Below are 26,831 nucleotides of genomic sequence, written 5' to 3' on the forward strand. Positions count from 1 at the left end.
AGGAGACAGACTCTCTCATCCATTCCTGCCCATCTCTGAGCGGGGCTATAAATATTCAATGACTCAAGACATGGGTTAGCATAATGCCTGGTGCATAGTAAGTGCTCAATAAATGGTAGCTATTGTGATTTTTTAAATTCACTCATTTATTCTGCTTTTAGTCACTCATTTACTCACTTATTCATTCATTTGTTCACCCCAGTTCACTCATTAATTTGGCACAAATTCATTGCACATGTGGCCTGTGTCTACGCTGGGCTTCCCTGGGCCCAGACCCCTCCTGTGACAGGTGGTCCTGAACTTCAGCATCGCTCCACACAGGTCTGGGAATTCAAACACACTCCCGTTCGCCTGTGAGCACGGATACCTTTAACGGCAGCAGTGCCTCTCACCAAACAGGTGACGGCGGACGGCCCCTGGGGGCCCAATGGTGCCGAGTGGCTCAACATGGCACCCACCTTTCCTAAGCCCCAACTAGACGTCCTGTCCGAGAGCCCACAGACTGCCGCGGCAGGTGTGATGTTGATGAAGACACCTGCTTCTTCCAGGAGTTGGCAGCGAGGAATCTGAGGCATGCATATTAATTGATTTAACTCTTTATTTATATATCTCCCTGCCTCTTCCAAGCCTTGGAAAACGCTAAGGACAGTACCAGAGGTGTCGGTTAAGTGTCAACGCAGTGACTCCGGAAGGAGCTCAGAGGAGGGAGAGGACTCATGGGGCAGGGTGGTCAGGGCGGGCTTCCTGGAGGAGGAGTCTGTCAGGTGGGGAGAATGGGCTGAGTGAGAATACAGAGACTGACTGGCTGGCATGGCCGGCAGGGTGGGTTCGTGCAGGGAACCTGAGGGAGGCGGGGCGGCCGGGGGCTGGAGCCCGCCTAGTCGGGGAAGAGCAGGAAGCCGGAGAAGACGCTGTCGGAGCCCTCGGTGCCCACCATGCCGTTGTAGTCGTTGACGGCCAGCCACACCTCCTCGCCCACCTGCAGCCGCAGCAGCACCCCGCCCGAGCTGACCTGCTTGCTGTTGGACATGTGGTCGCAGAAGGTGGTCACCTTGACGCCGCTGCGGAACAGCAGCACGCACAGGTTGGCCGTCTGCGACGTGTGGTGGACAAAGTAATAGAGGCCGGGGACCTTGCAGGTGAACTTGCCCGTGCTCGTGTCGTAGTCCCCCTGCGGGTTGGTGACCACCGTGTTGAACTTGACCAGGCTGTTGGCCGCGGGGAACTGGGACGTCTGCCGCATGACCGTGAACACCGACTGGTGCTTCTGCTTGTACCTGCCCTCCTCGCCTGGCTCCCCGGGGGGGCCCATGAGGCCGGGGACGCCCGCCATCCCAGCGGCTCCCATGGGGCCATTTTTCCCTGGATGGCCGGGTGCGCCGGGTTCTCCCTTCTGACCCTTGGGTCCTCGAGTCCCGGGGATAGCTGGGATTCCTGGGGAGAGAGCAGGCGGGAAGGAAGTGACAGGGCAGGGGACAGGAGAGAAGCAGCCTGGGGCTGTCCTCCAGGGGACACACTACAGGAGTTTGGTTTCCAGCACCTTCTTCCCCAGATGGCCTACTCACCTGGGAGCAGTGTGCAGGGACCAAGAGGGGAGGGAGATCCTGGTTCAGGTCCTGCCTCCCTGCGGACTTGCCCTCTGACCCTGGCTAAGCCCCTCCCCTGTCTCTTGGCCTCAGTTTCCACATTCGTGATGGAGAGGGTAGGACTAGCCAGCTGAGGAGGGGTCCGAGCTGGGCGGGATCTCAGAAAGCATGCCAGAGGCCACGTCTATCAGCCCACAGACAGCACGTGGCCTCAGATTCCTTCTGTTTGGCCTGCACGATGTTTTTAAACTTTCTTTTTAGGGCCCAACATTAACAAATTCAGACCTCACCTAAAAGCCTAGCGTCTTAGTTTTTCTTGACAAAAATCAAAAGATTGGTCAGAGGCAGATTTCCTGGGAAGCTCATGAAACTTAAGCTACAGGCCCCATTAACTTGCACTGGCCCCTTCAAGGCTCTTTGCCTAATTGTATATTTCCAATTGTTTTCAACTTTTTATGTTGAAATAATTCTAGATTCCTAGGAAGTTGCAAAAAAAAAAAAAAAGAGAACAAGGAGGTCTTGTACCCTCCACCTAGTTTTCCCGACGGCACGTCTTGCATAACTGAGAACAACATCCAACCCAGGAAACTGACCTTCATGTAACAACACACAGAGGTCTAGCTGACATGCTCGAGCTGTGTGTGTGTATGGTTCTAGCACAATTTTGTCACGTGTGTAGATTTGTATAACCACCCCCCCGCAATCCATGTATCCGTGAGTCTGTATTATTTTTCTTAAAGGGGACCGTCAACATTCGATAAGCTTCAGAGCCCCACAAAACCTATGTCCGTTCCTGAGATGGAAGCATCCTAGGCCAGCTTAGCACCTGGGAGCCACGGGATGAAGCCAAAGAGAAGCCACCCTCTTAAGAGGGCTGCTCCTTCCAGCTCCCCCAGCCCCGCTCAGCTCACTTCGGCGCCTTATGAAAGGCTGGCCTGGTTCAACTTCCCTCCATGTTACAGATGGGGAAACTGAGGCCAGACCTGCCCAAGGCCAGGCAGCCAGTAGGAGGTGGAGTTAGGACTCAAAGTGATGTCTGGCTGAGTCCCTGTCGGAGTGTCTGATTCTTGTTACCACCCTAATTATCTGAGTGTCTACGAGGTTCTTCTCCCCTTGTCCAAACCATACTCATCTTTTAGGGCCTGGCTCTAGTCTCCTCTTCCAGGAAGCCCTCTCTGACCACCCCTGCTGGCCCTTGTGGCCGCTTCCTCCTCTCACTTCCTTAGGGGTGGGTGTCTGTGCAGACCTATTTGTGACAGCCCCTCTATGGCTTGTGAGCCTTTTAGGTTCCAGGGTTAGGAGTGGGGGTTCAGGACCCAGCAGGCCTAGGCTTCGGCTATGTGACCCCGGGCAGGCGACCTCCCCTCTCTGAGCCTGTTTTCCCAGTTGAGACAAGGGATCCCACAGAGCCGCGGGAAGAGTGGGGTGGGAGAAGGCACGTGCCAGGTGCCTCATAGGAGGTGCTCAGAGTGGCGGGTCCTTGTGATGCCTGTCATGCTGAGCAGGGCTGTCTTGTCCTCCGGGATGTCCTTCTGCCACCAGTGGGGAGCAGCAGGACACAGCAGTGGGGATGGGGCCTGAGAGGCAGTAGGGGGAAGTGATTAAGGGCATGGCCTTTGGAGTTGGACAGGATTCCACTGTGTGGCTTCGGGCAAGTTGCTCAGTCTCTCTGAACCTCAGCTTTGACATTTGTAAAATGGGAGTAAGTTACTTCTTCAAAGGACTTTGGCCTCAGTTTTCTCATTTGTAAAACAGAGTTAATTTTATCTACCCCATGAGATCAATATGTGCAGAGCATTTGGAACTGTGCCTGGCACAAAGCAGGAGCTTGAAAACTGATGCCCATCAGCCCCCGGGGCAGTGTGATGGCCAGACGCAGCTGTGAAGGACAGGGTCCCAAGAAAAGCAGACCTGGGGGCCTCATTCGGCTCACCCTGAGTCAGAGAATTCCTTCTGGAATGTTGGCAAAATTCGACTCTATTGCTGGGAGGGGAGGTGACAGTGGGGAAATTCCTAAGGACACTCCTCTCACCTGGCCTCCCCCGCCCACTGCCTCTGCACCCCATCACCTCTGCCCAACCCACCCAGCCTTACCCACGCCCGCTCCAGACATGCTCCGCCCCCCAGATCCACACCTGCTCAGCCAAGGGACCCCCAGATTCCAGCTCTCACCCAGCACAGCCCCCATTCACGTCCTCAGCCCCCTTCGCTCACACCATGGCTTGCCCAGGACTCTCCTGCTGAAGGGTCTGTGGCTGTGATCCCAACTTCTCACTCCCCACCCCTCCGACCACCCAGAATCCTTGGCAGGAAGGTGAGCACAGATCTCCGATAAAAACAACAACAATAGCAATAGCAACCACACAGCCTGCACTTATCCGGTACCTACCACGTGCTCAGAACTACTTTATATTTAAATGCATTTAATCATCATGTCACCCCTGTGCAGGAGGGATACCATCTCCCCGTTTTACAGATGAGGAAACTGAGGCCCTGCGAGGTTAAGTCACTTGCGCAAGTTCGCACGGTGGGAGGTGGTGGGGCTGGGACTTGGACCCTGGGCGTCTGGCATTGTGTATATTCACGGCGGGGGCCACCTTCCCCCAGGGTCCATGTTACAGGGCTAGTAGCAGAGGGTTGTAATAAATAGTCACCTAGCATGTGAGAGTTTATCAAAGTCTTCACGTGGGTCATCTCCCGCGACACTTCCTGCCACCTTATTCCCTCCCTGTTATCAGATGAGGAAACTGAGGAGCGGAGAGGTGAGCTGGGGAGGCCTGGGCCCTGGGGATGGAGGGACTGGACTTGCTGTGAGTTGGACTCTGCCCTGGGAGCAGGTGTGGCAGGAGGGATCGCACTTCTTGCCATCAAGTTGCAGGCCCCCGTCCCCCAGGTCAGCCCCAGATGGACACTCCGACCCCTGCCCCCAGGCCCTCAGGGCCCCCTCCCCACCAGGCCGGCAGACTCACCTGGCTCACCCTTGGGCCCCGGCAGTCCATCGTGCCCATCCTTCCCTGGCGCCCCGGGCATGCCCGGCATCCCCGGGATCCCGTTGCAGTCTGTGCTGGCCTGGCCCCCCACCAGCAGCGTCAGCAGAAGCAGCAGGATTTTTAGTCCGAGGGGGCTCCGGGAGCTGGACCCCACATCCATCCTGGGGAAGGAGCTGGGTGGGGAGAGAGCTGAGTTGCCACCCAGCCCCTCGCCCATCCTCCTCACACTCTCACTCCCCAGGGCCGGTCCTCCTCAGCCCTCGGGATCCTGCCTCCCTTCCTCAGGCCCCACACCCCTTGGGACCACACAATGGATGGAGAATCGGGCGTCCCCTTCGAGCCCAGGCCCCGGCTCAGTGGGGAGAGTTGCCCTCCTTCCTCTCACAAATCAAGCTGTCCTGGGACCACGTCTCAGGAAGGCAGCAGGGGGAAAATTGCCATTTGATCTCACCTGGGAAGGGGTCTTGGCCTCACCTGGGGGTGGGAGGTTTCTGGTCTGGTCACAGAGATGTCCTCAGGTCTGCTTCCCCTCTCCCAGGCAGGAGGACACCGTGCCGGAGTGGCCCCAGCAGGGACGGCCCAGAGCAGGCTGGGCGGCCCCCTCCTCTCCTTCGCCCTCCCCCCAGTCCCACATCCCCTTTCCCATAATTTTTCCTGACTTGACACTTTCTTTGGGTGTTGAGCCAGGCTGACCACAGTGACACCCCTGTGTCCCCCCACCCCGGGTCATGAGTGTCTGAAATGAGGAAATGGCTGCTGCTCCGGATCTGGGGAAGGGGGTATGTGTGTACACAAGCCTTCTGGGCAGAGTTCCCCTGGGGTCAAGTTTAGCCCATCTAGTGTCTATCTGCGTTTGTTAGCACCCACTGTCCCCGAGACTCAGTTGTTTCACAACACCCCTAGAAGGGAGTTAACATCCCCTCATGACAGATAAGGAAACTGAGGCTAAGGGGGGGAAATCCAAAGTCACACAGTGAGTGGTTCTTGGGGTCCAAAGCCTTCTTCTCACCCCTCTGCTTAGCTGCCCCCAGAAACAAGCCTCACACGCACTTGTCAAGTGGCAGGCTTTATTCTAGAAACTTCCATATGCCACATCCCATTTGCAGCACTTGGGGGTGGACACTCAGGATGGGCAAGCTTTGACAGCAGGCAGTGCTGTGGTGCACAAGCTGCTCTGGTTACAGAGTCAGCAGCCTCGGGGTCTGCTTCCAGCCCTGCCGCTCCCCTGTCCTGAGGCCTTCAGCAATCCCCTGGCCTCTCTAGGCCTCAGTCTTCCCATATGTATAGGGTGGGCAAGCTTTGCATGTTGGCACCTCTTCCTTTGCTGGGGCCCCTGGTTTCCCTTGATGATCCCATCCTCCCTGCCAGCACCTCCTCCCTCACCTCCACCCCCAGGCCCCTGCCTCTGGTCTTGGAGGCGATTATGGCTCGTGAGGGGTTGCCAGTTGGGGCCAGGCTGGCAGAGCTGAGAGAGGCCCCTCTTCTCTTCCTCTTGTCCTCATACAAGATTCCAGGGAGAAAAGGGGTGAGCAGCAGAGGGTTCCAATCCCAACCCCACTCCTGGCCCCTATATCACTTGGGGTGAGTGATTTGACGTCCTCTGTAAGTGGGGGTTCCAGCAGCTCCCATGCATGGCGGTGGTGAGGGCTCAGCAGACGCAATGCTAGCCCCATGCTGGGCGTGAGCAGGAGTTCAGAGCCCTGCCCCTGCCTCGCTGAGTGACCCTCAGGGCCTCAGTCTCGCCATCTGTGCCTCCACCCTGTGGCACAGGGCTGCAGAGCGTGGGACGAGAGCAAGGATGTGAATGCCTGTGGCCCTGGGAGCCCCCAGCAGGTGGAGGGCTGGGAAGAGCAGAATCAGGGCACAGCATAGTGCGGTGGTGGGTGACCGGCCCCATGGCGCCCCGGGCTCCCATCTTCTGTCCTTGTGGTGTTCGCTCTTGGGCCTGGCGTGTCCAGCAGGTGGCAGCCTTGGCCCGCGCTCAGCCCTCCCCTGCCCCGCCGGCCGGGCCCAGCTCCTCTCAGGCTCCTTTGCCTCCTCCCGGAGGGGCCAGAGACTTGCCTTGGCACAGGGGTCGGGGTGGGTGGAATTTGGGGGAAGGAGCAGCGCTGCACTCCCTCACCCCCCGTTTCTATAGCCTGGCCTCTCCTGCCACTTACAGGGCCTCTCCCCCTGACATTTTCGTTGAGTCCAATTGCAAGGAAAGGAGCCCTCCTCTTTGGGGTCAGACAGACGTGGTTCGAGTCTAGGCCCTGCCACTTTCTGGGAGGGTAGATGTCTCCTTTCCCTGAGCCTCAGTGTCCTCACCGATTTTGCTGGAATTAAATGCATCCATGGCCATGAACATCCAGCACACAGGGGGTGCCCCAAGACCTGTTTCTTTTCACAGTCTGTGGGGTGTGTTCTGGGCAGAGCAGAGACCCAGAGGGGGCTGAGGGGCCGCGAGGGGTCCAGCCCTGCCCTGGGGCTGCAGAGGGCTCACTCTCTTCTTCCTGACCCCAAAGGCTGCGGACGGGCTGGGCAGTGCAGCCCCAGGAGAGGGTCCTGAGTGTGTCAGAGGCGGGGTGTGTGCGTGAGGACTCGAGGCTGCTCGTGTGTTGGTTAGTAGACGAGAGAGACGGTCCCTGTGTCTCGGAAGTTGGCCCTGAGGGAGTGCGAGTGTGTCTGGAGGCCAACGTGTGAGAGAATGTTTCTAAGGCAGGTGCGTGTTGGAGGGAGGGGAGGTGGTGCACACCGGCGTGTCGGGGCTGTGTCTGGGACACATGTCCTCCGGTGTGTGTGTGTGAGAGTACTGATGGCTGATGGGGGCACTCGGGTGCCTGAGGCATCCCCAAGTGTGTCTGTGGGTTTGAAGGCATACCTAGTGTGTGTCCAGGGCTGTGCATAGGCGTGTCTAAGGCAGTGGGTGTGCGCTGAGGGAGGGCACCACTGTGCCCCTGTCTCAGCGGAGAGTGGACAAGTCTCCGTCCAGGAATGTGGGTTCACGTGCGTCTCGAGGGAGGTGTGTGTGCGTGTGTGGTGTACATGTGTAGATTGTGCGTGTGTTCACGTGTGCGTGTGTGCAGCACAGAGATAAAACCGGCTTCTCTGGGAACACGCACAGGGCGTTGGACACTTTCAGGGCTAAACTTCCAGCCTCCTCATTTTCCTCACCTACAAAGGATGCAGTGGGGCTTCTTGCTTCTGAGCAGCTCCCGGACGGGCTAAATGGGACCTGAGAACGCACCACGAACATTCCAGACCCTCCCAGGCCCCTGCGCAGGCGGGATGCCCAGCAGGCAGCAGCCCCAGCCTCCCTGCCTGCCTGGGTGGAAGCCCAGGGCTGGAGTCAAAGACCTGGCTTCGGGGAGGATGGCTGGATGCGCTTGGGCGGATGGCTCCCCCTCTCCCAGCCCTGCCCCTGCCTTTCTGGTTCAGGGTTGGGAAGCACGCATGTCATCTGTCAGGCATGTGCTGTGGCGGCTGGGAGGGCAGCAGTTAAACACACAGGCTTGGGCATCAGTAAGATTTGGCGTCAAATCCCAGCTCCTCTCCTTAAGCGCTGACCTCGGGCTTTATGTCTGCCCTGAACCCTCAGCCTCAGTTTCATTATCTGTACAATAGGGTCGTAACACCCACCTCAGAGCTCGATGGTAAAGATTAAACAAAATGTAACAATAGCCAAAACTTATAAGCCCTGACTATGAACCAGGCACTGCTCTGCAATTTTCATATATTAAGGCATTTAATCCTCCCAATAACCCATTGAGGCCGGTGCCATCACCATTCCCACTTTACAGATAAGGAAACAGATTCACTGGAGTTACGTAACATGCGCAGATCCGCCAGCTGGTAAATAATAGTGGCCCCAGGATCTGAACCCAGGCCGACGAGGCTCCCGGGACCTGCTAAATGCATACTGTAAAATACTAAATACGGGCCTGCCTTGTAAGCACTCAATACTTGCTGTCACTCTAATGCCCCCTCCCACTGCCCAGGGAAGCCAGTGAAGCTCAAGATCAGCAGACATGGGCTCAGGTGTTTATTCCAGGAAGGGGTCTAAGAAACGGATCTCCCTTCAGGCAGCTGAAGCAGCAGCGCCCCCACTTTACAGAGCAGAGCATAGACGCCAGAGAGGTGGCGTGAGTGGGCCGGGGTCACACGGCAGGAAGCAGATGAGGCCAGGGTGGGGAGGGGTCTGTCCCCTGCTCAGGTGGACGGGAAGATGAGGAAACCGCTGAAGATGCTGTCCGCCTCGGAACCCTGGTAAATGCGGCCCTTATTGGGGTCTTTTTCGATCCAGACCTGGTCTCCTTGCTGCAGCTGGAGCACGGTGCCCCCGGACGCCACCTGGAAGATGCCCCTGCTGTTGGTGTCGCAGAAGCCCAAGGAGCGCTGGACCTGGTCTTTCCCAGAGGCCACGATGGACAGGCAGATGTCCCACTTGGACACCACCTGGAAGGTGAAGTAGTAGTAGCCGGGCACGGAGCAGACGAAGCGGCCCGAGTTGCTCTGGTAGCGGTTCTCCTGGTTGGTGATGACCGTGTCAAAGATGACCACATTGCCGCCCAGCGGCGGGTTCCGCCTCACGGCCGAGAAGGCCGGCCGCGGCTGGTCCTTCAAGTTCCCTGGGTTGCCCTTGATGCCCTTCAGTCCTGGGACGCCGGGGGTCCCCAGGGGGCCGCTGGGCCCCGGGTAGCCCATGTTGCCAGGGCTTCCAGGGGGCCCAGGCTCCCCTTGGTCTCCTTTAAGGCCTTGGACACCTGTCCGGATGCCGGGGGCCCCTGTAGAGAGAAAGGCCAGATGCAGAGTAACAGTCTGAGGTCTGCCAGTCCTCAGGGAGACACCTGGGGCCCCGAACTGCTGTGGGATAGAGGATAGGGGTGTGCCCAGGCTTTCAAGACATTGATTCTGACTGGCTGTGTGACCTTGGGCAAGTGTCTCAACCTCTCTGAGCCTCAGCTTCTTTATAAAATGGAAAGAATTGTGAACAGGCACTTGGGACAGTGTCAGGTTCTGGGAAAAGCAGGACACTGGCTCCTCCACTATGATCCTGCCCATGGCCGTGTGTTCCACACCCGCCAGGCCACTGACCCTGACTCCTTCGGGTCCAGGGACTCCATGTGGGACACCCAGATGCAAATTGTTGCAAATGTCTCTGCAGATCTGTTTGGTCTGCTATGGACTGGAGATTCGGGGAGATTACGTGAAACTTTCCTTTCTCATCTGGCCGTGTCCTCCTCCCTTTTCCTTCATCCCCAGCATTTTTTTCTAGAATATGAGAGTTTCTGAAACCTGAAGGTGAAGGGGGAAGCAGGGACATAGTCGGTGGCGGGGGCTGGAAGGAAGCAAAAAGGATAGGTGCCATTAATTGACCCCTGTCTTTGCACCAGGTGGGGTTATTTCTTCATTTCACAGATGAGGAAACTGAGTCTCAGAGAGGGTCAGTAACTTGCTCGAGGTCACACAGCAATTCAAGGGCTCCTGAGTGTAAAGCCTGGGGCGTTAATCGTTCTGGTAACTGAACACGACCGAGGCCTAGGCTCTGCTCTGGGACCTTTCATATTTATAGCTTGCCACGATCCATCCTCCAGAGGAGGAAGAGGAGGCCGAAGCTAGAGGAGGACCCAGGCAGTAGGAGGGTACGGAGAAGCCTGGGGGCCGGGACACGACCCAGGGGAGGGCTAGGTGCCCCCTGCTCCTGGGGCCAAGCACAGACTGGAGGGGCTTCACGTGGGGTCCAGGTGGACTCCTGCTTCTCGGCTCCAGCCCCAAGTCTCCACCCTGGAGGCCAGGCCGGGCCAAGGGATGAGGGGATGGGGTCCAGGGGGAGGCGCTTACCCGGCTCTCCTTGCTCCCCCTTGAGGCCTGGCCACCCGGGTCGGCCGGGTATTCCTGGGACCCCGTCCTTCCCGTTCGGTGCTCGGCAGACTTCCTGGGTCACCGTAGAGGCCAGGGATACGGCCAGCACACCGACCATCATCCAGTTCCAGGGGGCTGCCATGATGCCACTGTGGAGACACGGGGCAGGGCCGGGCTGGGCATCACACGCTCACGCACACCCAACTTACACACTTGAATCCCCCCACACGACGATACATAGACATCCTCCCACCTCCAACGCACACACACCCCCACGAGGACCTTTGATGTCCACTCTCCATCCGGCTCCAGGGACCCCACACGGATACATGGAACCACAAACTCACACAGATGCCTACATGCAACTGAGCACACCCATACAGTTACACACTCACACACACAAACACGGCCTCTCAGCCACACACCTACACAACACAGTAAGTGAACTCAAAAATCCACTCCACACTCCTGGACACGCAAACTGACACCCAAGTAGACTCCATCAGTGCTGCAGCTGGACACACACACGCATATACTCCCACAGAGGATCAATTCCACTGAACAAACATTTATTGAGAGCCTGCTCCTTATTTAATTAACACTCTCTCACCCAGATGGCAGAGCTGTGCATACACGCAGCAGTTCACAAACACTGACACAACACATCTGCTCACTGCTCTGCACACTCGGCCCCTTTCAGCACCCAGCGGAGGACAGACGGCTGACGGTCACCCACTGTCCCCTCTCTGGAACTCCGCTACCGGGCTCCGACACTCCCAGCCTTTTCCCAGCTTCTTGTGTTTGGGAGGCCAGGACCCAGGAACTCTGGTTAGAGTTGATGGGTCTGTGGAAACACCTCCCACCCTCCCCCAAGCCCAAGGAGTCCAGGCCCCCCACTCACTCATTCTGGGTCCCGGCTCGGTGCCCCACCAAACCCCGTCCCGGCAGAGAACCAGCTAGCGTACTCTCTCTCCCTCTCTGCCTCCATCGTCCAGCCTCCTAGGCCAGTTCAGGTTCCCTGACCTTCACAGCCCCCTCCCTCTCAGACGCTGGACTCACCTGCCGGGTTGTCAACTCGACTGGGTGCTCCGGCCCTCCACCCAGGGACCCCTGTGTGACACCCAGCAGGGGCGGTGCTGGGCTGTGGCCAAGTTTCACATCCCCTCGCACTTCCCCTTCTCCTTCCCCGCCATCGCCCCAGGGGCCAGAGCCCGCCAGGGGCATTTTAAGCAGACGTCAGCAAGACTGGGACATCCTGCCCCAGCCCCAGCTGGTGTGGGGCGGGGACAGCAAGGTGGGAGTCGGCAAGGATGGGGGCGGCGGACGGGGTGCTGGGGGGGAGGCTGTGAGAACCAGGGAAGCTTAGAACCTCAGGGCGGAAGGAACCCTTTTTAAAATGAGTAGCTTGTAAGACTTTTTTATGATTGTGAGAACAACATGTATTCATTGTCAAAACCTTGGAAAATACGGGAAAGCACCAAGAAAGAGCAGTGTGGTGGTAACGAGAAGGTCAGTAATCAGCTTTCCAGACCTGCCACTTCCGAGTTGCAGTCCTTAGAAAGACACTTAACCTCCTGGGGCTTCCGCTTCCTTATTCATAAATTAGGAACAATAGATTCACTTCATTCGATTATTATAAAGTTTTAATGACATGATACACATACGAAACCCTTGGCACATGATGAATGCTTAATAATTAGCTTTTACCAACATAAAAAAAAAGAGAGACAAAAGCCCATGAATTCTACCATCTAGAGAACTGCTGTTAACGTCTCTATGGATCATCTAGCCTTACTCACTCTCACTGATGGGGCGCTCACTACCTTACCCCACAGATCCCTCCTCATTGCCAACTTGGGCCCTGAGAATGCGTTTCTCTCTCTCTCTCTCTTTTTTTTTTTTTTGGTGAGGAAGATTAGTTCTGAGCTAACATCTGCTGCCAATCCTCCTCTTTTTGCTGACAAAGACTGGCCCTGAGCTACCATCCATGCCCATCTTCCTCTGCTTTACATGGGATGCCGCCATAGCATGGCTTGACAAGCATTGCATCTGTGCGCGCCCGGGATCCGAACCTGCAAACCCTGGGCTGCCGCAGCGGAGCGCGCACTTAACCGCTACGCCACCTGGCTGGCCCCATGATTTCATTTTTTTTTTTTTTTTTTGCGAGGAAGATCAGCCCTGAGCTAACTTCTGTTGCCAAGCCTCCTCTTTTTGCTGAGGAAGATTGGCCCTGGCTAACATCCGTGCCCATCTTCCTCCACGTTATATGGGACGCCGCCACAGCATGGCTTGCCAAGCTGTGCGTTGGTCCACGGCCGGGATCCAAACCTGCGAACCCCAGGGCCGCCGAAGCAGAGCGCACCAACTTAACTGCTACACACCGGGCCGGCACCGAATGCTTTTCTTTAGATTGAGTGACTCTCTCCCAGGCTGGAGACCAACGTGTTCAGGCCTGGGCTGACCATGTCTTTCTGCGTCTTCCCATGACCATGTTTTTTTCCTGAGAATTTTGCCAGAGGGAGGAGGAGAGGAAGAGGAGGAGGAGAAAAAGGAGGGCTGTTGTATATGGGCGGATGAGGATGGGCTAGGGCTAGGGTTCTCAAGCCTTTGGGACTCCTTTTTTGGTTGCAATCTTGCGTGCCATCCAATACACATCCAACAGACACAAACAAGGATGCTCTGGTGTAAGGGTGGGACCCGGAACTCCTCCCGCCAGCACCCCCCATCCTGCTCCCCAGGATTCAGGAAGTTAGGAGAGCTGGAATCTCTGTGTGACCTTGGGCAAGCCACATCATTTCTCTGGACCTCAGTTTCTTCATCTGTAAATTGGGGATAATACAGCCTCCTCACTGGGCTGCTGAGGGATTATATGAATTTCTGAGGAAGTTTATACTGTCAAACACCACATTAAAATAAGTCACTATTATGAATAATATCTGTGTGACCTTGGGCAAGTTACCGAACCTCTCTGAGACTCATTTTTTCTGTCTGTCAAGATGAGGGAGTGGTGGGAGCCAGCATGCTTGCCGCAAATGGTCTGTAACACCCCTTCCAGCACCCATCTTCTCTGCCTTGTGTCAGCCTTGCTTCCCTGTAAGAGGAGTTAAAATATCACGTCAAGCCAGAACAGCCTGGTTGTTCCCGTTTTACAGATGAAGAAACTAAAGATCAGAGACAGAAAGACTTGCCCAAGGTCACACAGAAAATGGCAGAGGTGGCACGAGGAAAAGCCAAACACTGTGAAAGGCTTCTCAAAGTATAGTTTTCAAAATATTGAAAACACAATTCTTCTAGAAATAGATAGTGAGCACACATCAATGTATTTTTGTAGCTTATTCATGAAGGAACCAGCAGGATGACAAAGCTAGTTCAATGAAGGATATGCGATATGGAGAGAGAGATTCAGTAAACACAAAAACAATAACAACAACAAAAAAAGAATTCTGGAATATTCATGAGAATGCTAAATTAGATACAAAACTGGTTAATGTTCTATAGGGCAATAATCATAACGGGTTTATCTTCTTTATTGGAAAGAAATCATTTGCATTTCTACCAGACAAAAATAATTTGCAACTTATCAGTTTTCTACCGGCTAACAGCTATCTTTACAGAGCCTGGGCCCTAATCAATAGTCAACAATAAGTCAAGCAAAGTGACATTCCCCTAGAGTGTCAGATGACCCTTAGGAGGGCTTGTTAGACAGTGTTCTAATTTGACTTTGAAAGGACACCAGTTATCTATCCGCCTTATTTCCAAGAGTTGGATGATTTCACTTATCAGGCTGTTGCAAGACTACAAACACTTCCCAAGAAATAAAAGCCATCAATAGTAATGAACATGTCATTAGTGTGAAAAGTAATGTGTTAGTGACGGCCCTGTGAATGTCACACCAGGGACATCTTCAATCAGAGGGCATGGGTGACGGCGTTCTTCCTTTTGTCCAAAGCTCAGACTCCTGGAGGAGAGGCAGGAGATGTGGGGATGAGAGGAAACCCTTGTCATGCTTATAAGGTCGTGATCCATGAGGCCCAATCTCAGAGTATAGTCAGGGGTCTGAGGAATAACTAAGAAATAATTTTTAAATGACTCAAATTCTTCATGGTAGAGTCACATCTCACCCAAGAGTTGGGTTCCAAAATCAGCATATTAGGGCAAAAATCGTAAATGGTCAATACTGCTGTTAGAAAAAGTCTTAGGGAAGTGCCATGTTGGAGACCACGTTACCGTTTCACAATAGTCCTGTGCTTTGACATTAGAACAGATTTCTCTTTGGTTGAGTACCAGTTGGCTAATGTATAGCCCCCTCCCCCCAAAAAAGGAATCAAGCCTGTGAAGCCTGGAGTCATACAGTGGGGAGGTGTTCAGGGCATGAGAGGCTCATGGGATCTGAGCAGACTTGGGGACAGCAGGTCCATTCAAGCCTCCCCATCCACACTCACTCCAGAAACCGGCTCCTTCAGGGTCGATGGCACCCCCACCTCATTCAAATCGGTATTTTTAGCTCTTTCTCTCCCTGAATCTTATTAGGCAAAATGCAGATAGTCAAATGTTATATAATGTGACTCTGAAGTTCTTGTATTCTTTTTTTTCATTAAAAAAAGTTGATGGGCCGGCCTAGCAGCATAGTGGTTAAGTTTGAGTGCTCTGCTTTGGTGGCCCGGGATTCATAGCTTTGGATCGCGGGCGCAGACCTACACACTGCTTATCCAGCTGTGCTGTGGCAGGCGTCCTACATATAAAATAGAGGAGGAGGGGCATAAACGTTAGCTCAGGGCCAATGTTCCTTGGGAAAAAGAGGAGGATTGGCAACAGATGTTAGCTAAGGGCTAATCTTCCTCACCAAAAAAGAAAAAAAATTGAGGTGTAATTTGCATCCCATAAAATGCAAGAATCTTAAGTGCACCGTTCAGTGGCTTTCCATGTGCATGAATACACCTTTTACCACCCCCCTGATCAAAATACATGTACAACATTTCCATCACGTAGCAAGTTGCCTCCCGCCCCTTGTAGAATCCCCAGTTCCCCCAAAGCGACCAGTGTTCTGACTTCTATCACCACGGGCTACTTCTGCCTGTCCTTGAACTTCATGGAAATAGAATCATTCAATCTGTGCTCTTTCGTGTCTGGCGTCTTTCTCTTCACGTGCTGGTGAGATTCATCTGGGTTGTTGTGGGTGTCGGTTCCATTTCTACTGCTGAGTGGTATGCCATTGTGTGCATATACCACACTTTGTTTAGCCTTTCTCTTGGTGGGAAGTATTTTTGTTCACCATGAATAAAGCCGTTACGAACATTCTTGTTCACGTGTTCCGCCCTGTGCCGCCCTGTGAACATACATGCTGGTCCTCTGCTGTACTGTTTGATCGCCACAAAGGGGGCATTAGAATTTGCACCAATACCCCGTCCTCTCCCACCCACCGCCCCACACCTCTCTCTTCAATTCCCTCTCCATCAAAAGAGCAAACCTCCTGGACCCTCGCCTGAACCAATTTTATCCCTCTCCCTGCTCTTTATTATGGAGACTGTCTTCATCCTGTCTTTCTAGCTAAATCCTTCCCCTCCTCCTGGGCCTTTGGGTCTCTTTTTGTGTTCTCCATCCCACCACCCAATAAGATCAGGGTATTGCTGGGAGGGGATTGGGAATTGGGGAGGGAGCTGTCAGAGCCTGTCACATGTCTTCAGCACACGTTCTTTATTCTTTGCCTCTCTCGGCAGATAAAAGCGCTTTTGGGGATTTTTTATGAAAAACGGAGGGGATTGTAAACAACAAACAATTTGGCATGCAGAGGGAGTGGCACGGGTTCAGATTCGGTGTCTGCCTTCCCTTTTGCTGTGTGCTCCCGCCCCAGTGACGTCCCGGGTCTGGGGATGACAATCGACCCCTCAGACCGTGGCCAGGCTTCAGACAGGACCGTGGCTTGTCCCTGGCACCTGGCAGGCACCGAGCAGAAGTCCCATCTCCTCCTGCTTCCCCCGCCTGCCCTCGGCGGACCGGTTGAGACGTTTGGGAAAGAAAATGTAAAAGGAAGACCAAACAAGCAAAAGTGATTTTTGTGGGGAGGGGGAAGAAAAATAAGAAGGAAACAAGCCTCCTCTAGCCGCCGGCCCCAGCTGGAGCCCAGCATCCCGGCGGCCTGGAGGTCGGCAGCCAAGCCTGCGACGGACCAGGTGGAGCCGCTCCGGGGACGTTCCCCACACGCCGGTCTAGCTGGAAAGGCGCTAACGGAAGCACCAGGTGTGCAGGCAGGTGAGATGTAAAAAGATTAAGAGGATTAGGAGAGAGTTGGGAAAACAAACCGATCAGACTGAGGGATCTGACAAGGAGGCGTTGCCTCTGCCATTTGGGGGGCCAGGCCTTCGGTCCTCAGGGCTATGGGGACCCCACAGCCAGGGAACGTGGCACCCAGAAGGGCGGGATAATGCCAGCTTCCAAGGAGCTCACACAGATGCAAAGGTCGCAGGAGCGTGGCCAGGGCAAAGCCTCCGTGCAGAAATGATCACCCTCACCTGCCTGCCCCTCACCGGCTGAAATTCCACCTTCACTGTTCTTTCTGTGCAGTGAGCATTGCCCTCTCTGGGATGTCTTAAATTGAAAATGCGTCTTGGTGCATTTGCAAGATGTTAATGGGCACTACGCAGTGAGCCCTACTGCTAGGCTTAGTACCAGTGCTTAACACACGGTTTCCTTTCATCATCACAACCCCAGGGAGGCAGGACGCTGACGAGCCCTTTTTACAGATGAGGCAATGGAGGCTCAGAGAGGGTAAGCAACTCGCACAAGGTCACACAGCCAGTAAGTGGTAGAGTTATTTCCACCACATCAGGTACCTTTCTGAAGATGTTCCATTGGTATCCTACAGATCGCGGATCTAAAACAGGAACTCTGAAAAGGAGAGGAGAATGGAGGAGATGAAAGGATCAGTTATGGGAACTCTGAAGGCAAGATGAGCCAGCTTCACAGCTTTACCTCCCCCATGCCAGGCGTTTTACGTACACCATCTCACTTCATTTGCATCGTGTGCTTACAGGGTAGTATTTTGGTCCATTTCAAAGATGAAGAAACTGAGGCTCAGAGAGGTGAAGTGACTTGCTCACGGGTCCAGGGTTGCCAGATTTAACAAATAAAAATACAGGATGCCCAGTTCAATCTGAATTTCAGATAGGCAACAGTATGCATGGGATATACTTATACTAAGAAAATTACTGTCCTGTATTTTATCTGGCAACCCACAGAGGTCACACAGCCTGTACGTAGCTGTTCCCACCCCCTCCCCGGCTCACTGGAAAGCATATCCTGACAGGGTGGGGTGGGCTGAAGGAGATGCTCCTCTCTGCCTCCCTGGGGGATATGATCCTCAGTCCCCACCTGGGGCCACCGTCACTGCTCCTGTGGGCTAGCTGACAACCCCAGCCGGGTTCCTCCACCGTGACCCCCACATCATCGCCACAGCAGGCTGCCCTCTGGAGTATCTTTCCCTGCCCCGGACTTTCATCAGGAGAGGCCACCATGGGCTGCAGGGAGGAGACTTGGGTTCTATTGCCAGCTCTCCTAGGTGTCCTTGGACGAGTCTCTCCTCTGGGCTTCAGTCTCCCCACCTGTAAAAAAGAGAGGAGGAGTTGAGCCAAAGCAGCACGTCCCTCGGGTCAGAGTCACGTGGGGGGGCAAGTTGAGAGTACATTGCCTGAGCTGCACCCCTACCTCCTGTCTGGGGCGGGGCTCCTGCGTTTTTCACAGGTGCCTCAGGTGATCGGAGGGGGTAGCCCAGCACCCTTCTGGAGCTCTGACAGCAGCGAGGGTCTTTCCAACCTTGACATGTTGGCTGGCCCCCCCCTCGACCTCCTTGCATCTGACAGGTGGGCAGCAGGTGCTGAAGGGTCTAGAAATGCCTTGATGGAGGAGAAGGGGGCGAGTCCAGGTTTGTTGGGTGGGAGTAGGAGGGAGGGCAGGTCACTAAATCTCCGCTGGGGCTGAGACCATTTCCAACCTGGGAGTTCAGAAACACTTCTTTCATCTGAGTGGAGATTTATGTTTTTGCCGTGATTCCCTGCCAGGGGACTGGTGAGACTCCTGCTGTGAACTGGTGAGACATCCCCGGTGAACTGAGGGGAAGACCGAGGCTCAGAGAGGGCACTCAGTTCCCGGTGTTGCACAGCAGAGCTGGTCTAGCCTCTGTCTCTGTGGCCAGGACTCTGCCCACCAGCCCCGCCCCGGGGTGGCCCTGGAAGGTGTCAGAATAGACAGTGTCCTGAACCAGCCCCGTCTCTTCCCCGGGCTCCTGGGTTCCCTGCCCTGCTCTTTTCATTGTAATGTTCTCAGCCTCCCTCTCTGTCTTGCCAGCAGCTCACTGGTCCCATACCTCCCTGATGTCGGGTCCATTACCCCTTCCCTTTTCCCTGAGCTGGGGCACGCCCAGGGTCACACGGAGGCCAGGCCGGGGCAGAGCCAGGATTTGGGCGCGGGTCTGTGATGCTCCAGCTCACTCTCATTTTCCACCCGAGAAGCTGCTTGGGAATTTGGGCTACGGACAGCTGTTCCTGCCCTGTCTCTTCCCCCTCTCCTCGGTCCTCTGCTGATTACAAATAAATACCCCCTCTGCGAGGGAGAGTAATTAACTCTCCAATGTGGGAAGAACTAATCAGCCTGGAGTTTGCTGCAGGTGGGAAAAGCGGAGGCTTTTCCTAAGTAATATGCAAATAACCCCCGTATGCAAAGCAGCCCCTCTGGGCTCCTGGGGGAGCCTGTCAGAGCCCTGAGCACTGGCTGCTGAGGAGGGACAGGCCTTGGGACCGGCGGCCCCGCTGCAGGGGGCCTGGTTCCTCAGGTTTAGGGGGGCTGGAGGGGTCAGAGGAGGAGTGGGGGCTCAGCCTCTGGGTTCCCCAGGACAGCTGCAGTCCTTGCGTCTGGAGCACTGGGGGAGCAGAGGGAGAAACAGGCTCGGGGCTCAGAGAAGACTGGCTTTGACTCTGAACACCACAGGTGCTTACACACATGACCCTGGATAAGTCACTTCCACCTTCCTGAGCCTCAGTTTTCTCATTGGAAGATGGGGATAGTGGTACATGCTTTCAAGGTCTGTACTGAGAGCTGGATGTACATAAAGTGTCCAAGCTGGTCTGGCACTGAGCTGTTCGGGGCCCATGTGGGCCCCACGCTGCCTAGTCGAGGCCCAGCCCCTCGGGCGCCAATCCTCACCCAGTCTGCCTTTCAGGGCTGCAGTTGGCCTCGTGATATATGACTTGAAAGGCTTCAGGACTGGCCCTCCTGTTCCCAGGCACATTCTCTCTCCCGCCTTGGCTGAAATCTGGACCCAGACTAGGGTAAGGAGAGTGAGGCTCCCAGGGAGCCAAATTTAAGGCGGCACTCACTCTGGGGACTGTGCAAGTGCAGAATCCACACCGAGAGTGAGCACCTCCTTAAAATTTTGCACGGCCTGGGCACCCCACTCACCTCCCCTTGTCCAGGCCCTGCTGAAGCTCCACTTTTGTGGAGTCATCTCTCGGGTTAAGCGTTGTCCTGTAAATGCAGGGATGCGGGGCAGGAAGAGGGGCACAAAGCAATTTTCTGGGTGGTGGAAATATTTTATATGTTGGCTGGAGTGTCAGTTACACAGGTGTAATCTGTCAAAACGCATCCAACGGTACACTTAAGTTATGTGCATTTCACTGTATGTACATTTTACCTCCATAAAACATAACTTAAAAATACAATAAAACATAGGCATCTTCTGGGAGAGATCACGCATTAATGTACAATGACGATGATGACCAAAGTGGTCATCCAATTTATGCTTGTATACCTCCTGTGATGGGGAGCTCACTACCTATGGAGCCGGGCCATCACTTGTTTGGCAGTGGAACTGTGGTTTGAACCCAGATCTGACTCCCGAGTCCGAGGCCTTGGCCTCTACTCTGCTGGCTCTCCCAGGATTGTGTGTGCTCAGGAATTGTCACGAGGGTTAATGAGGTGTGATGTGTGTAATGTTTGTCCCATGTGGTAGAGATATTAAGAGCTCCTGCACATCTGGAGACACATGAGAATTGTACTCCCCCCCCATCCTAGCAGTGAGGTGGGGTCTGGGGCCAGTTCTGTGCAATGATGCACGAGCAGAAGTGACATTGGTGGTGCAAACCCTCCAGCAGGCTCTTGCCCTGCTGCTGCTGTTGTGAAGTCCTCATGTGGTGGTGGTGGAGCCAAGGAGCCAAGTGGCCTGGCTCGCCGAGTGTCCGCATGTAGGACCACTGTCCTGGAGAGTCACCTGGAGCACCAGGCTTTGCAGAGTGATGAGTAGACCCTGGTGGTGTCAGCCACTGAGGTGTGGGTTGTTACTGCAAAATAACTTACTTATCGTGACTGATACCACACAGGATGTGCCCCACGTAGAGTGGTGTGACGTGGACACTGTTGCTGACCTCATAATCTTAATCACCCTCCTCCTCCTCTTCATTTTCAGGGCTGTCATTGTCACTAACAACACCCTCATGAAACCCTACAGGCGGCACCATCCCCTGCTGATCCCCGCTGCGCTCTCCAGGGTCCTGTCCAGGCCTGAGCTCTCCACCACTGCCCAGACGGTCATCAGTTCTGTGCCATCCGGGCCGGGCACCCGGGATTCCAAAATGAAAAATACCCAGACCCACCTTTGGAGAGTTTACAGTCTATTGGGGAAGGCAGACACGGAAATAACTTCCAAAATGAGCAGGTCAAGGGGTGCCAGAGACACCCAGAAACCAGAGGTGGGAGCTGCCAATGGCTAAGAGGAAAGTCACCCCAGTGCAGGAATCTTGGGAGACTTCTTGGAGGAGGAGGCGAAGGAGGAGGAGGAGAAAAAGGAGGTGGCGTAGATGACTCCCCTTCTTGGTGTTCATAGGCTCGCCTCAAGACTCAGGTCTGAGTCCCAGCTCCTCTACTTCCCGCCGTATAACGCAGAGCAGGCGATTTCTCTCCTAAAGCCTTGGTTTTCTCATCTGTAAAATGGAGATAATAAAAGTACATCTTCATAGGGTTGTTGTGAGATTCAACAAGTTAATCTGTGTGAAGTCCTTTACTCAGTGCCTGGCGTGTAGTAATCGCTCAATAAACAGATGTTATCGTGACCTCATTTGGCTCTGCAGCAACCTTGCAAGAGAACAGAAATTACTAGTACTATCTATGCTTACAGATGAGAAAATGGAGACACAGATAGGGCAAGTGACTTGCCTAAACACACACAGCTAACAAGTGGCTGAGCTTGGACTGGAAGCTGGGCCCGCCTGTCACCAGAGCCTGTTTGGGGTTAGGATTTGTGTCCTCGGACTTTGAGCCTCCCTGCCTCCTCTGGCCTGACCACACCTCCCACTCTGCCCATGCCCGACCTTTGAGATCCCACTATTTTTTTATTGTGGCAAAATACACATAAAAATTTTACCATTTTAACAATTTTTAAGTGTACAGTTCAGTGGCATTAAGTACATTTACATTGTTGGGCAACCATCACCACCATCCATCTCCAGAACTGTTTTCGTCTTCCCAAACCGAAACTCTGTACCCATTAAACACTAGCTCTCTGTTCCCCTGACTCCCCTCCTTGGCAACTGCTATTTTATTTTCTGTCTCTATGAGTCTGTCTACTCTAGGCATCTCATATAAGTGGAATCATATAATATTTGTTCTTTCGTGACTGGCCGAACGGGGAGCTGGCCCAGCTCGAAGGCCAGAATGAAGGGAGGTGGGTGGGAGGAAAAGGTAGGTGAGAGAGATCGTTGCAAGAGGGCTGAGCGCCCGTGGCCTCATCTTGCTTTATTGGATGGGGATTCGAGGCCTGGCTGGACCCCAGGAGCTTCTGCATGAGAACACAAAGTTGAAAGCCGGGCCCAGGCGCAGCAAGCGCCCCCGCCCAGGAAGCCTGCTAGCCATGTCCTCCCCAAGAGGGAAAACGGGGGAGGGCAGGCTGAGGGGCGGGGGCCACGGACTCCCTTTCCCCCGTGTGGCCTCCAATCCCCAGGTAAGCGGCCTCTTGTCCTTTCTGCGAGGGCTGGAGTGGAGGGTCCCTGTGACTGGACCCCAAGGCAGGTCAAGCAGGGTCACAATGGACATTGAATTCCTCTAGCCACATTGAAGCCCCAGCGGACTGTGAGTCCTGGAGGGCAGGGACAGGTCAGAGTCACCTTTTCCCAGCTTGACACAGTGCCTGGCACGGAAATGTCACCTCCTCTACCATTTCCTCCCTCTCACCCTCCCAACCCCCACTCGCTTGCCCGAGAAGCATCCTAGACGACGTGGGTTCAAATCCCGACCCTGTCCCTCCCTGATACCAGGCCAGTTACTTCATTCCTCGCTCCTCTGCACCTCTGTGTGTCCATCTGTAAAATGGGGAGAGTAATGGAAGCCACCTCACATGACCGTGGGGAGATGAATGGAGTCAACACGGTAGTGTCTTTAGAACCACGCCAAGTGTATAGCAAGTGCTTCCAAAATACCAGATGTTATTTATTCAAGAAATATATAGTGCTTGCTGAGGGAAACTTGGCTAAGTTAATGGGAAGGATGAGCCTGAAGAAGGAGCTTGGGTTCAGGTCAGCAGGTGTCCGGGGTTGCCTGGAGAGGGCTGCTCAGCCTCCCGGGAATCTCCTGGTCTCCTCTACGACATGAGTAACACGATGCCCGCTGCCTACGCTGCAAGGCTGTCGTGGGCCTTGATGGGGGGCTCAGGGTGAAGGCACAGGGGGAAACAGGGCCAACGGCCCCTGGCTCAGCGATTTCCTCCCCTGGGAAAGGAACTTCCTAGCAGCCCTCTCTGGGGCCACTCGATTTCTCCAGCCTCTTGGCTCCAGGCAGACAGGCAGTGGCTGGGAGGCCCTGGTGGGAGCTGGCACATACTGGGGTAGGGGCTGGTGGGACGAGCATCCCTCCCTTCGTTCCCACTGTCTCCTGCAGGAACCGAGGCTGCAGGGGGCTTTCCGGAGGCCGGCTTGCCCTGGCGGGGAGGGGAGGAAGCAAAAGCTCATGGTTGGCCTTGGGGGCCAGCCTGGGGTGTGCGTCCCGAGCTGCTGTTAGAGCCAGGCCGGGGCACTAGCTCTGCCCAGGCGCCCGGAGAGGGCCCCGGCGTGGGGGCCTGGAGCCCGGGGGCTCAGCCCGGCTCCATCTGTGCTGCCTCAGCCCCTCCTTTCCGTGTCAGGGCGTCGGTGTCCTCATCTCTAACATGCACTGTCCCGCCTGCCTCGTGGGGCTGTGGGCAGACTCCACGGGATGCTGTTCATGAAGGAGCGTCCCCAAAGCCGGGCATATCTAAGGGCACCAATGTCCCGCCAGTGGGAGACCCGCTCAGGAGCCCACAGACAGGCAGCAACAGACGGAACAGGGTCTGAACTCAGAGACGTTTACGAGCGGAAAGAGGGCTGGCTGGGCCTCCTCTGCTCCCCGGCAGCCCGCGTGCTGGCCTCGGGTCGCTGACACCATCTTGCAGCCTCGGTTTCCCATCGAGATGGCAATGGCAGTTAGCCGCGCTGCAGGGCGGGCAGGTTTCTATTTTTTAATTATCTGTAAATGTCCACAACTTCCCTGCCTGGTAGGTATATCATCCCCAGTTTACAGATGAGACACCGGGGCTCTGAGAGGTGACGTCACCTGCCCCAGGCCATGCACTGAGAGCCTAAGAGAGCGGGCCTTCAGGCGGAGCTTTCGCATGTACAGCTGTGTGGCCTCAAGTGAGCGCCTTTGCCTCTCTGAGCTTCGTTTCCACGTCTGTAAAATGGGGTGGCAGCCTCTCCTATGCAGGCGCTAACTAACAGCAGGCAGTAAAAATCCTAGAGGCCTGGCGGAGGTTTGAACCGGGCAGGGCTGCAGGATCCCTTGGCCCTGCTTGCACACAGCCTGCCTCCGTCACCCAGGGGTGGGACCGGATGGTCTCCAAGAGCCTTTGCCGCGGGCTTGGACATTCCCAAGTCTTCCTCTGAGCCTCTGGATTCCTGGAAGGCCTCCGCCTGAGTTCATTTGGTCCGCTGCCTGATTTTACCCAGACCCAGGCCTCGGGCCGGGGCTGTTTTGATGATCAGCTGCTTCTCTCCCAGCTTTATTTCCCAGAGCCGGGTGTGTGCGGGGTCTTTCGTGGCAATGCGGTGGTCGTGCCTTCCTAGTGCTTTCCGCATCTGTGAAGGGCTAACTGGGGGTGCCACTCCAGAGCACCCCCTTTGCGTCTCAACAGGTGGGGGTGGCCAGGTTATTTTTGTGATAAAAGTTTAATAAATTGAAAGGCACGCTTTTCATTCTGTGGGTAATTAGCTGCCGCCGCTGCGCTCCCTCCTAATTGTCTCTCTCACTCCAGACGGGCGGAGATCAATAGGAAGCAGCCGCTGCACGGTGAAAGTCACAATTAATTAATTGTTGGGCGTGTGTGTGCCTCCATCTCTGGCACATCAAAGGACACGGGGCGGCAGCTGCCCACGTTCCTGGCTCTGCGGGGCCGGCCCAGCCCAGAGCCCCCAGATGCACGTGACCGCGAGCCACCGTGCGCGCTTCCTGCCTCTCCCTCGGGCAGCAGGAAGCTCCTAGAGAAGGGGTCCCCTAAGACCCCAGGCTCAGGGGCCTTCTCTGACAGCCAGCGTTTTCCTGCCACCCCACCCCAATGCAATCTCTGCTATATCTCTGCCCAGATACTCCCGCCCTCATCCCCCCGCCCTGCCCCATCCCTTCTTCTCCCTGTGGTCTAACCCCAGACCTTTCTAGGCTAAAACTTTGGCTGTATCCAGAGTAGTGGTGACCTCTGGTGGTGGGGGGAGGTATCGACTGGGAGTGAGAACGTGCTGGGATGCTGGGAAGGCTCTACATTTTTATTGGGGTAGTGGTTTCATGAGTGAATACCTATAGAATAAGCCATCTTGCTGTAACTTAAGATTAGTGCAAACAGTCACACACACACACAGACCAGTGCCCCTCCCTCATCCAGTATAACAACTCACGTTTATGTGCCAGACATTGAGATATCAGGGTGACCGGGAACACGGCCAGTGAGGGATGAAACCACAGGCTCTGCTTGAACACATCTTTCCTAATCTTCTCCACCAGCCCTGGAGACAGGTAGCATGTCCCCGTTTCACAGGTGGGGAAACAGAGGCACAGAGAGGGGTTGGGAAGGAACTGAGGAGAGGAGAGGGGAGAGGAGGAAGGTGGGAGAGGGGAAGGACCTGTGCACATCCGGGGCTTGTGAGCACCAGGCATGAGCTCCGTGCTTCACATCCCTCCATGAAGGCAGAGCCACCACCCCATTTATGGACAGGGAAACTGAGGCTCTGAGAGGCGGCGTCCCATGTCTGAGGTCACATGGCCTGGGAGTGATGGGCTGGGTCTGGAACCTGGGTTGTCTCATTCCGAAGTCTCTCTGAGGGGGAGACAGGGAGGAGGGGAGGGAGGACCGAGAAAACGGAGGGGGCAGGGGCCTGAGGTGGAGGATCCAATCCGGGAATGCCCCTCGCAAGCTGTGAGTACGGAAGTGGTGGTGTTAAGACACACACGTGGGTGCACGCACACATATGCACCCACACATGTGCACGCACACAGGCACGTACTCATATGCACACACACGTGCATGCACACAGGCATGCATACACCTGCACTCACGCGTACGCACACACATACCTGTATACACATGTGCACGCACACCAATGCTTTTGCTTCCCTTCAGCCTTTCTAGCGGGGCTTCCTGCTGCCTCTCTGGGGCCAGCGAGTCCAGCTTCTTCTCGTCTGTAAAGGGGCAGAGTAACCGTGTGGCCCCAACGTCGCTGTGGCCTGCACACTGCCCGGCACGGGGGGGCTCGGGAGTGGGCTGGGCCCTTCCTCCTCCTCCACCTCAGCCGGGCGGGGACAGGCGGGGCCCCCAGCCACCCAGCCCTCTGCCCGAGACACTCGGCTCTGCAGGCGAGGGTGGCCTCGGGAGGTCAGGCCCCCATGTCCTGGCCCCCCTGGGCCCCTGGGCCAATGCCTCTTTCTCCCCCACCCCCCGCGGGCTTCCCCGCTCCCCCAAAGCTCAGGGGTTGACAAATATTGTAAGAGCGTCCTCGCTGGCAGGGAGAGGTGTGCCCGTCCTTCTGTCAGCTGTTTCTGCTGAGAACACAGCAGCCAGTCCGGCCTTCCACTCATGGCTGGTCGTCAGGGGAGGCCACCTCCATGCTCCCACTGCCGCTGCCGCCTGTCGTGGAGCCTTTGAAGTGGCGCCTGATTTTCCAGTCTGTCTGAAGTCGCTCGCTGTTTATGTAGCAGCTGGTCCAGCGAGTCCCCCCGCCGGGGCTCTCCACGACGGTGCCAGCCGCCAGGGACGTGGGGAGACAGCTACGGGGTCTCCGGGGGGGTAGCGTGAGGCAGTCAAGATGCCACTTCTGTCTTCAGGGTCTTCTAAACTGAGTTTGCTTATTTTTTGTTTAAAAGGACAAAAAAAAGAGTT

At 55.4% G+C, this 26,831-nt stretch overlaps 2 protein-coding genes across 4 annotated transcripts; both read right to left on the reverse strand.

The window, feature by feature from the left end:
* Positions 1 to 580: 580 nt before the first annotated feature.
* On the reverse strand, positions 581 to 5,136 carry C1QC (complement C1q C chain). Of its 2 annotated transcripts, none has more exons than XM_087446598.1 (3): positions 5,051 to 5,136; positions 4,556 to 4,749; positions 581 to 1,434 (listed from the first exon to the last, which is right to left on the reverse strand). In XM_087446598.1, exons 2-3 carry the CDS (start codon positions 4,734 to 4,736, stop codon positions 878 to 880), a joined length of 738 nt encoding a protein of 245 aa, XP_087302724.1. In that variant the 5' UTR covers positions 4,737 to 4,749; positions 5,051 to 5,136; the 3' UTR covers positions 581 to 877. The 2 variants fall into 2 exon arrangements, with proteins under 2 accessions (XP_087302724.1, XP_087302725.1); XM_087446599.1 differs by having other exon boundaries at positions 5,028 to 5,107.
* Positions 5,137 to 8,582: 3,446 nt separating this feature from the next.
* Positions 8,583 to 11,523, reverse strand: C1QA (complement C1q A chain). Of its 2 annotated transcripts, none has more exons than XM_004425696.3 (3): positions 11,477 to 11,523; positions 10,397 to 10,566; positions 8,583 to 9,339 (listed from the first exon to the last, which is right to left on the reverse strand). In XM_004425696.3, exons 2-3 carry the CDS (start codon positions 10,557 to 10,559, stop codon positions 8,765 to 8,767), a joined length of 738 nt encoding a protein of 245 aa, XP_004425753.1. In that variant the 5' UTR covers positions 10,560 to 10,566; positions 11,477 to 11,523; the 3' UTR covers positions 8,583 to 8,764. The 2 variants fall into 2 exon arrangements, with proteins under 2 accessions (XP_004425753.1, XP_014639449.1); XM_014783963.2 differs by lacking the exon at positions 11,477 to 11,523 and adding an exon at positions 11,319 to 11,417.
* Positions 11,524 to 26,831: the final 15,308 nt, after the last annotated feature.

Source organism: Ceratotherium simum, chromosome 22, assembly GCF_057802395.1.
Source record: "Ceratotherium simum simum isolate JZ-2026a chromosome 22, ASM5780239v1, whole genome shotgun sequence".
In the NCBI taxonomy this organism is placed as follows: domain Eukaryota; kingdom Metazoa; phylum Chordata; class Mammalia; order Perissodactyla; family Rhinocerotidae; genus Ceratotherium; species Ceratotherium simum.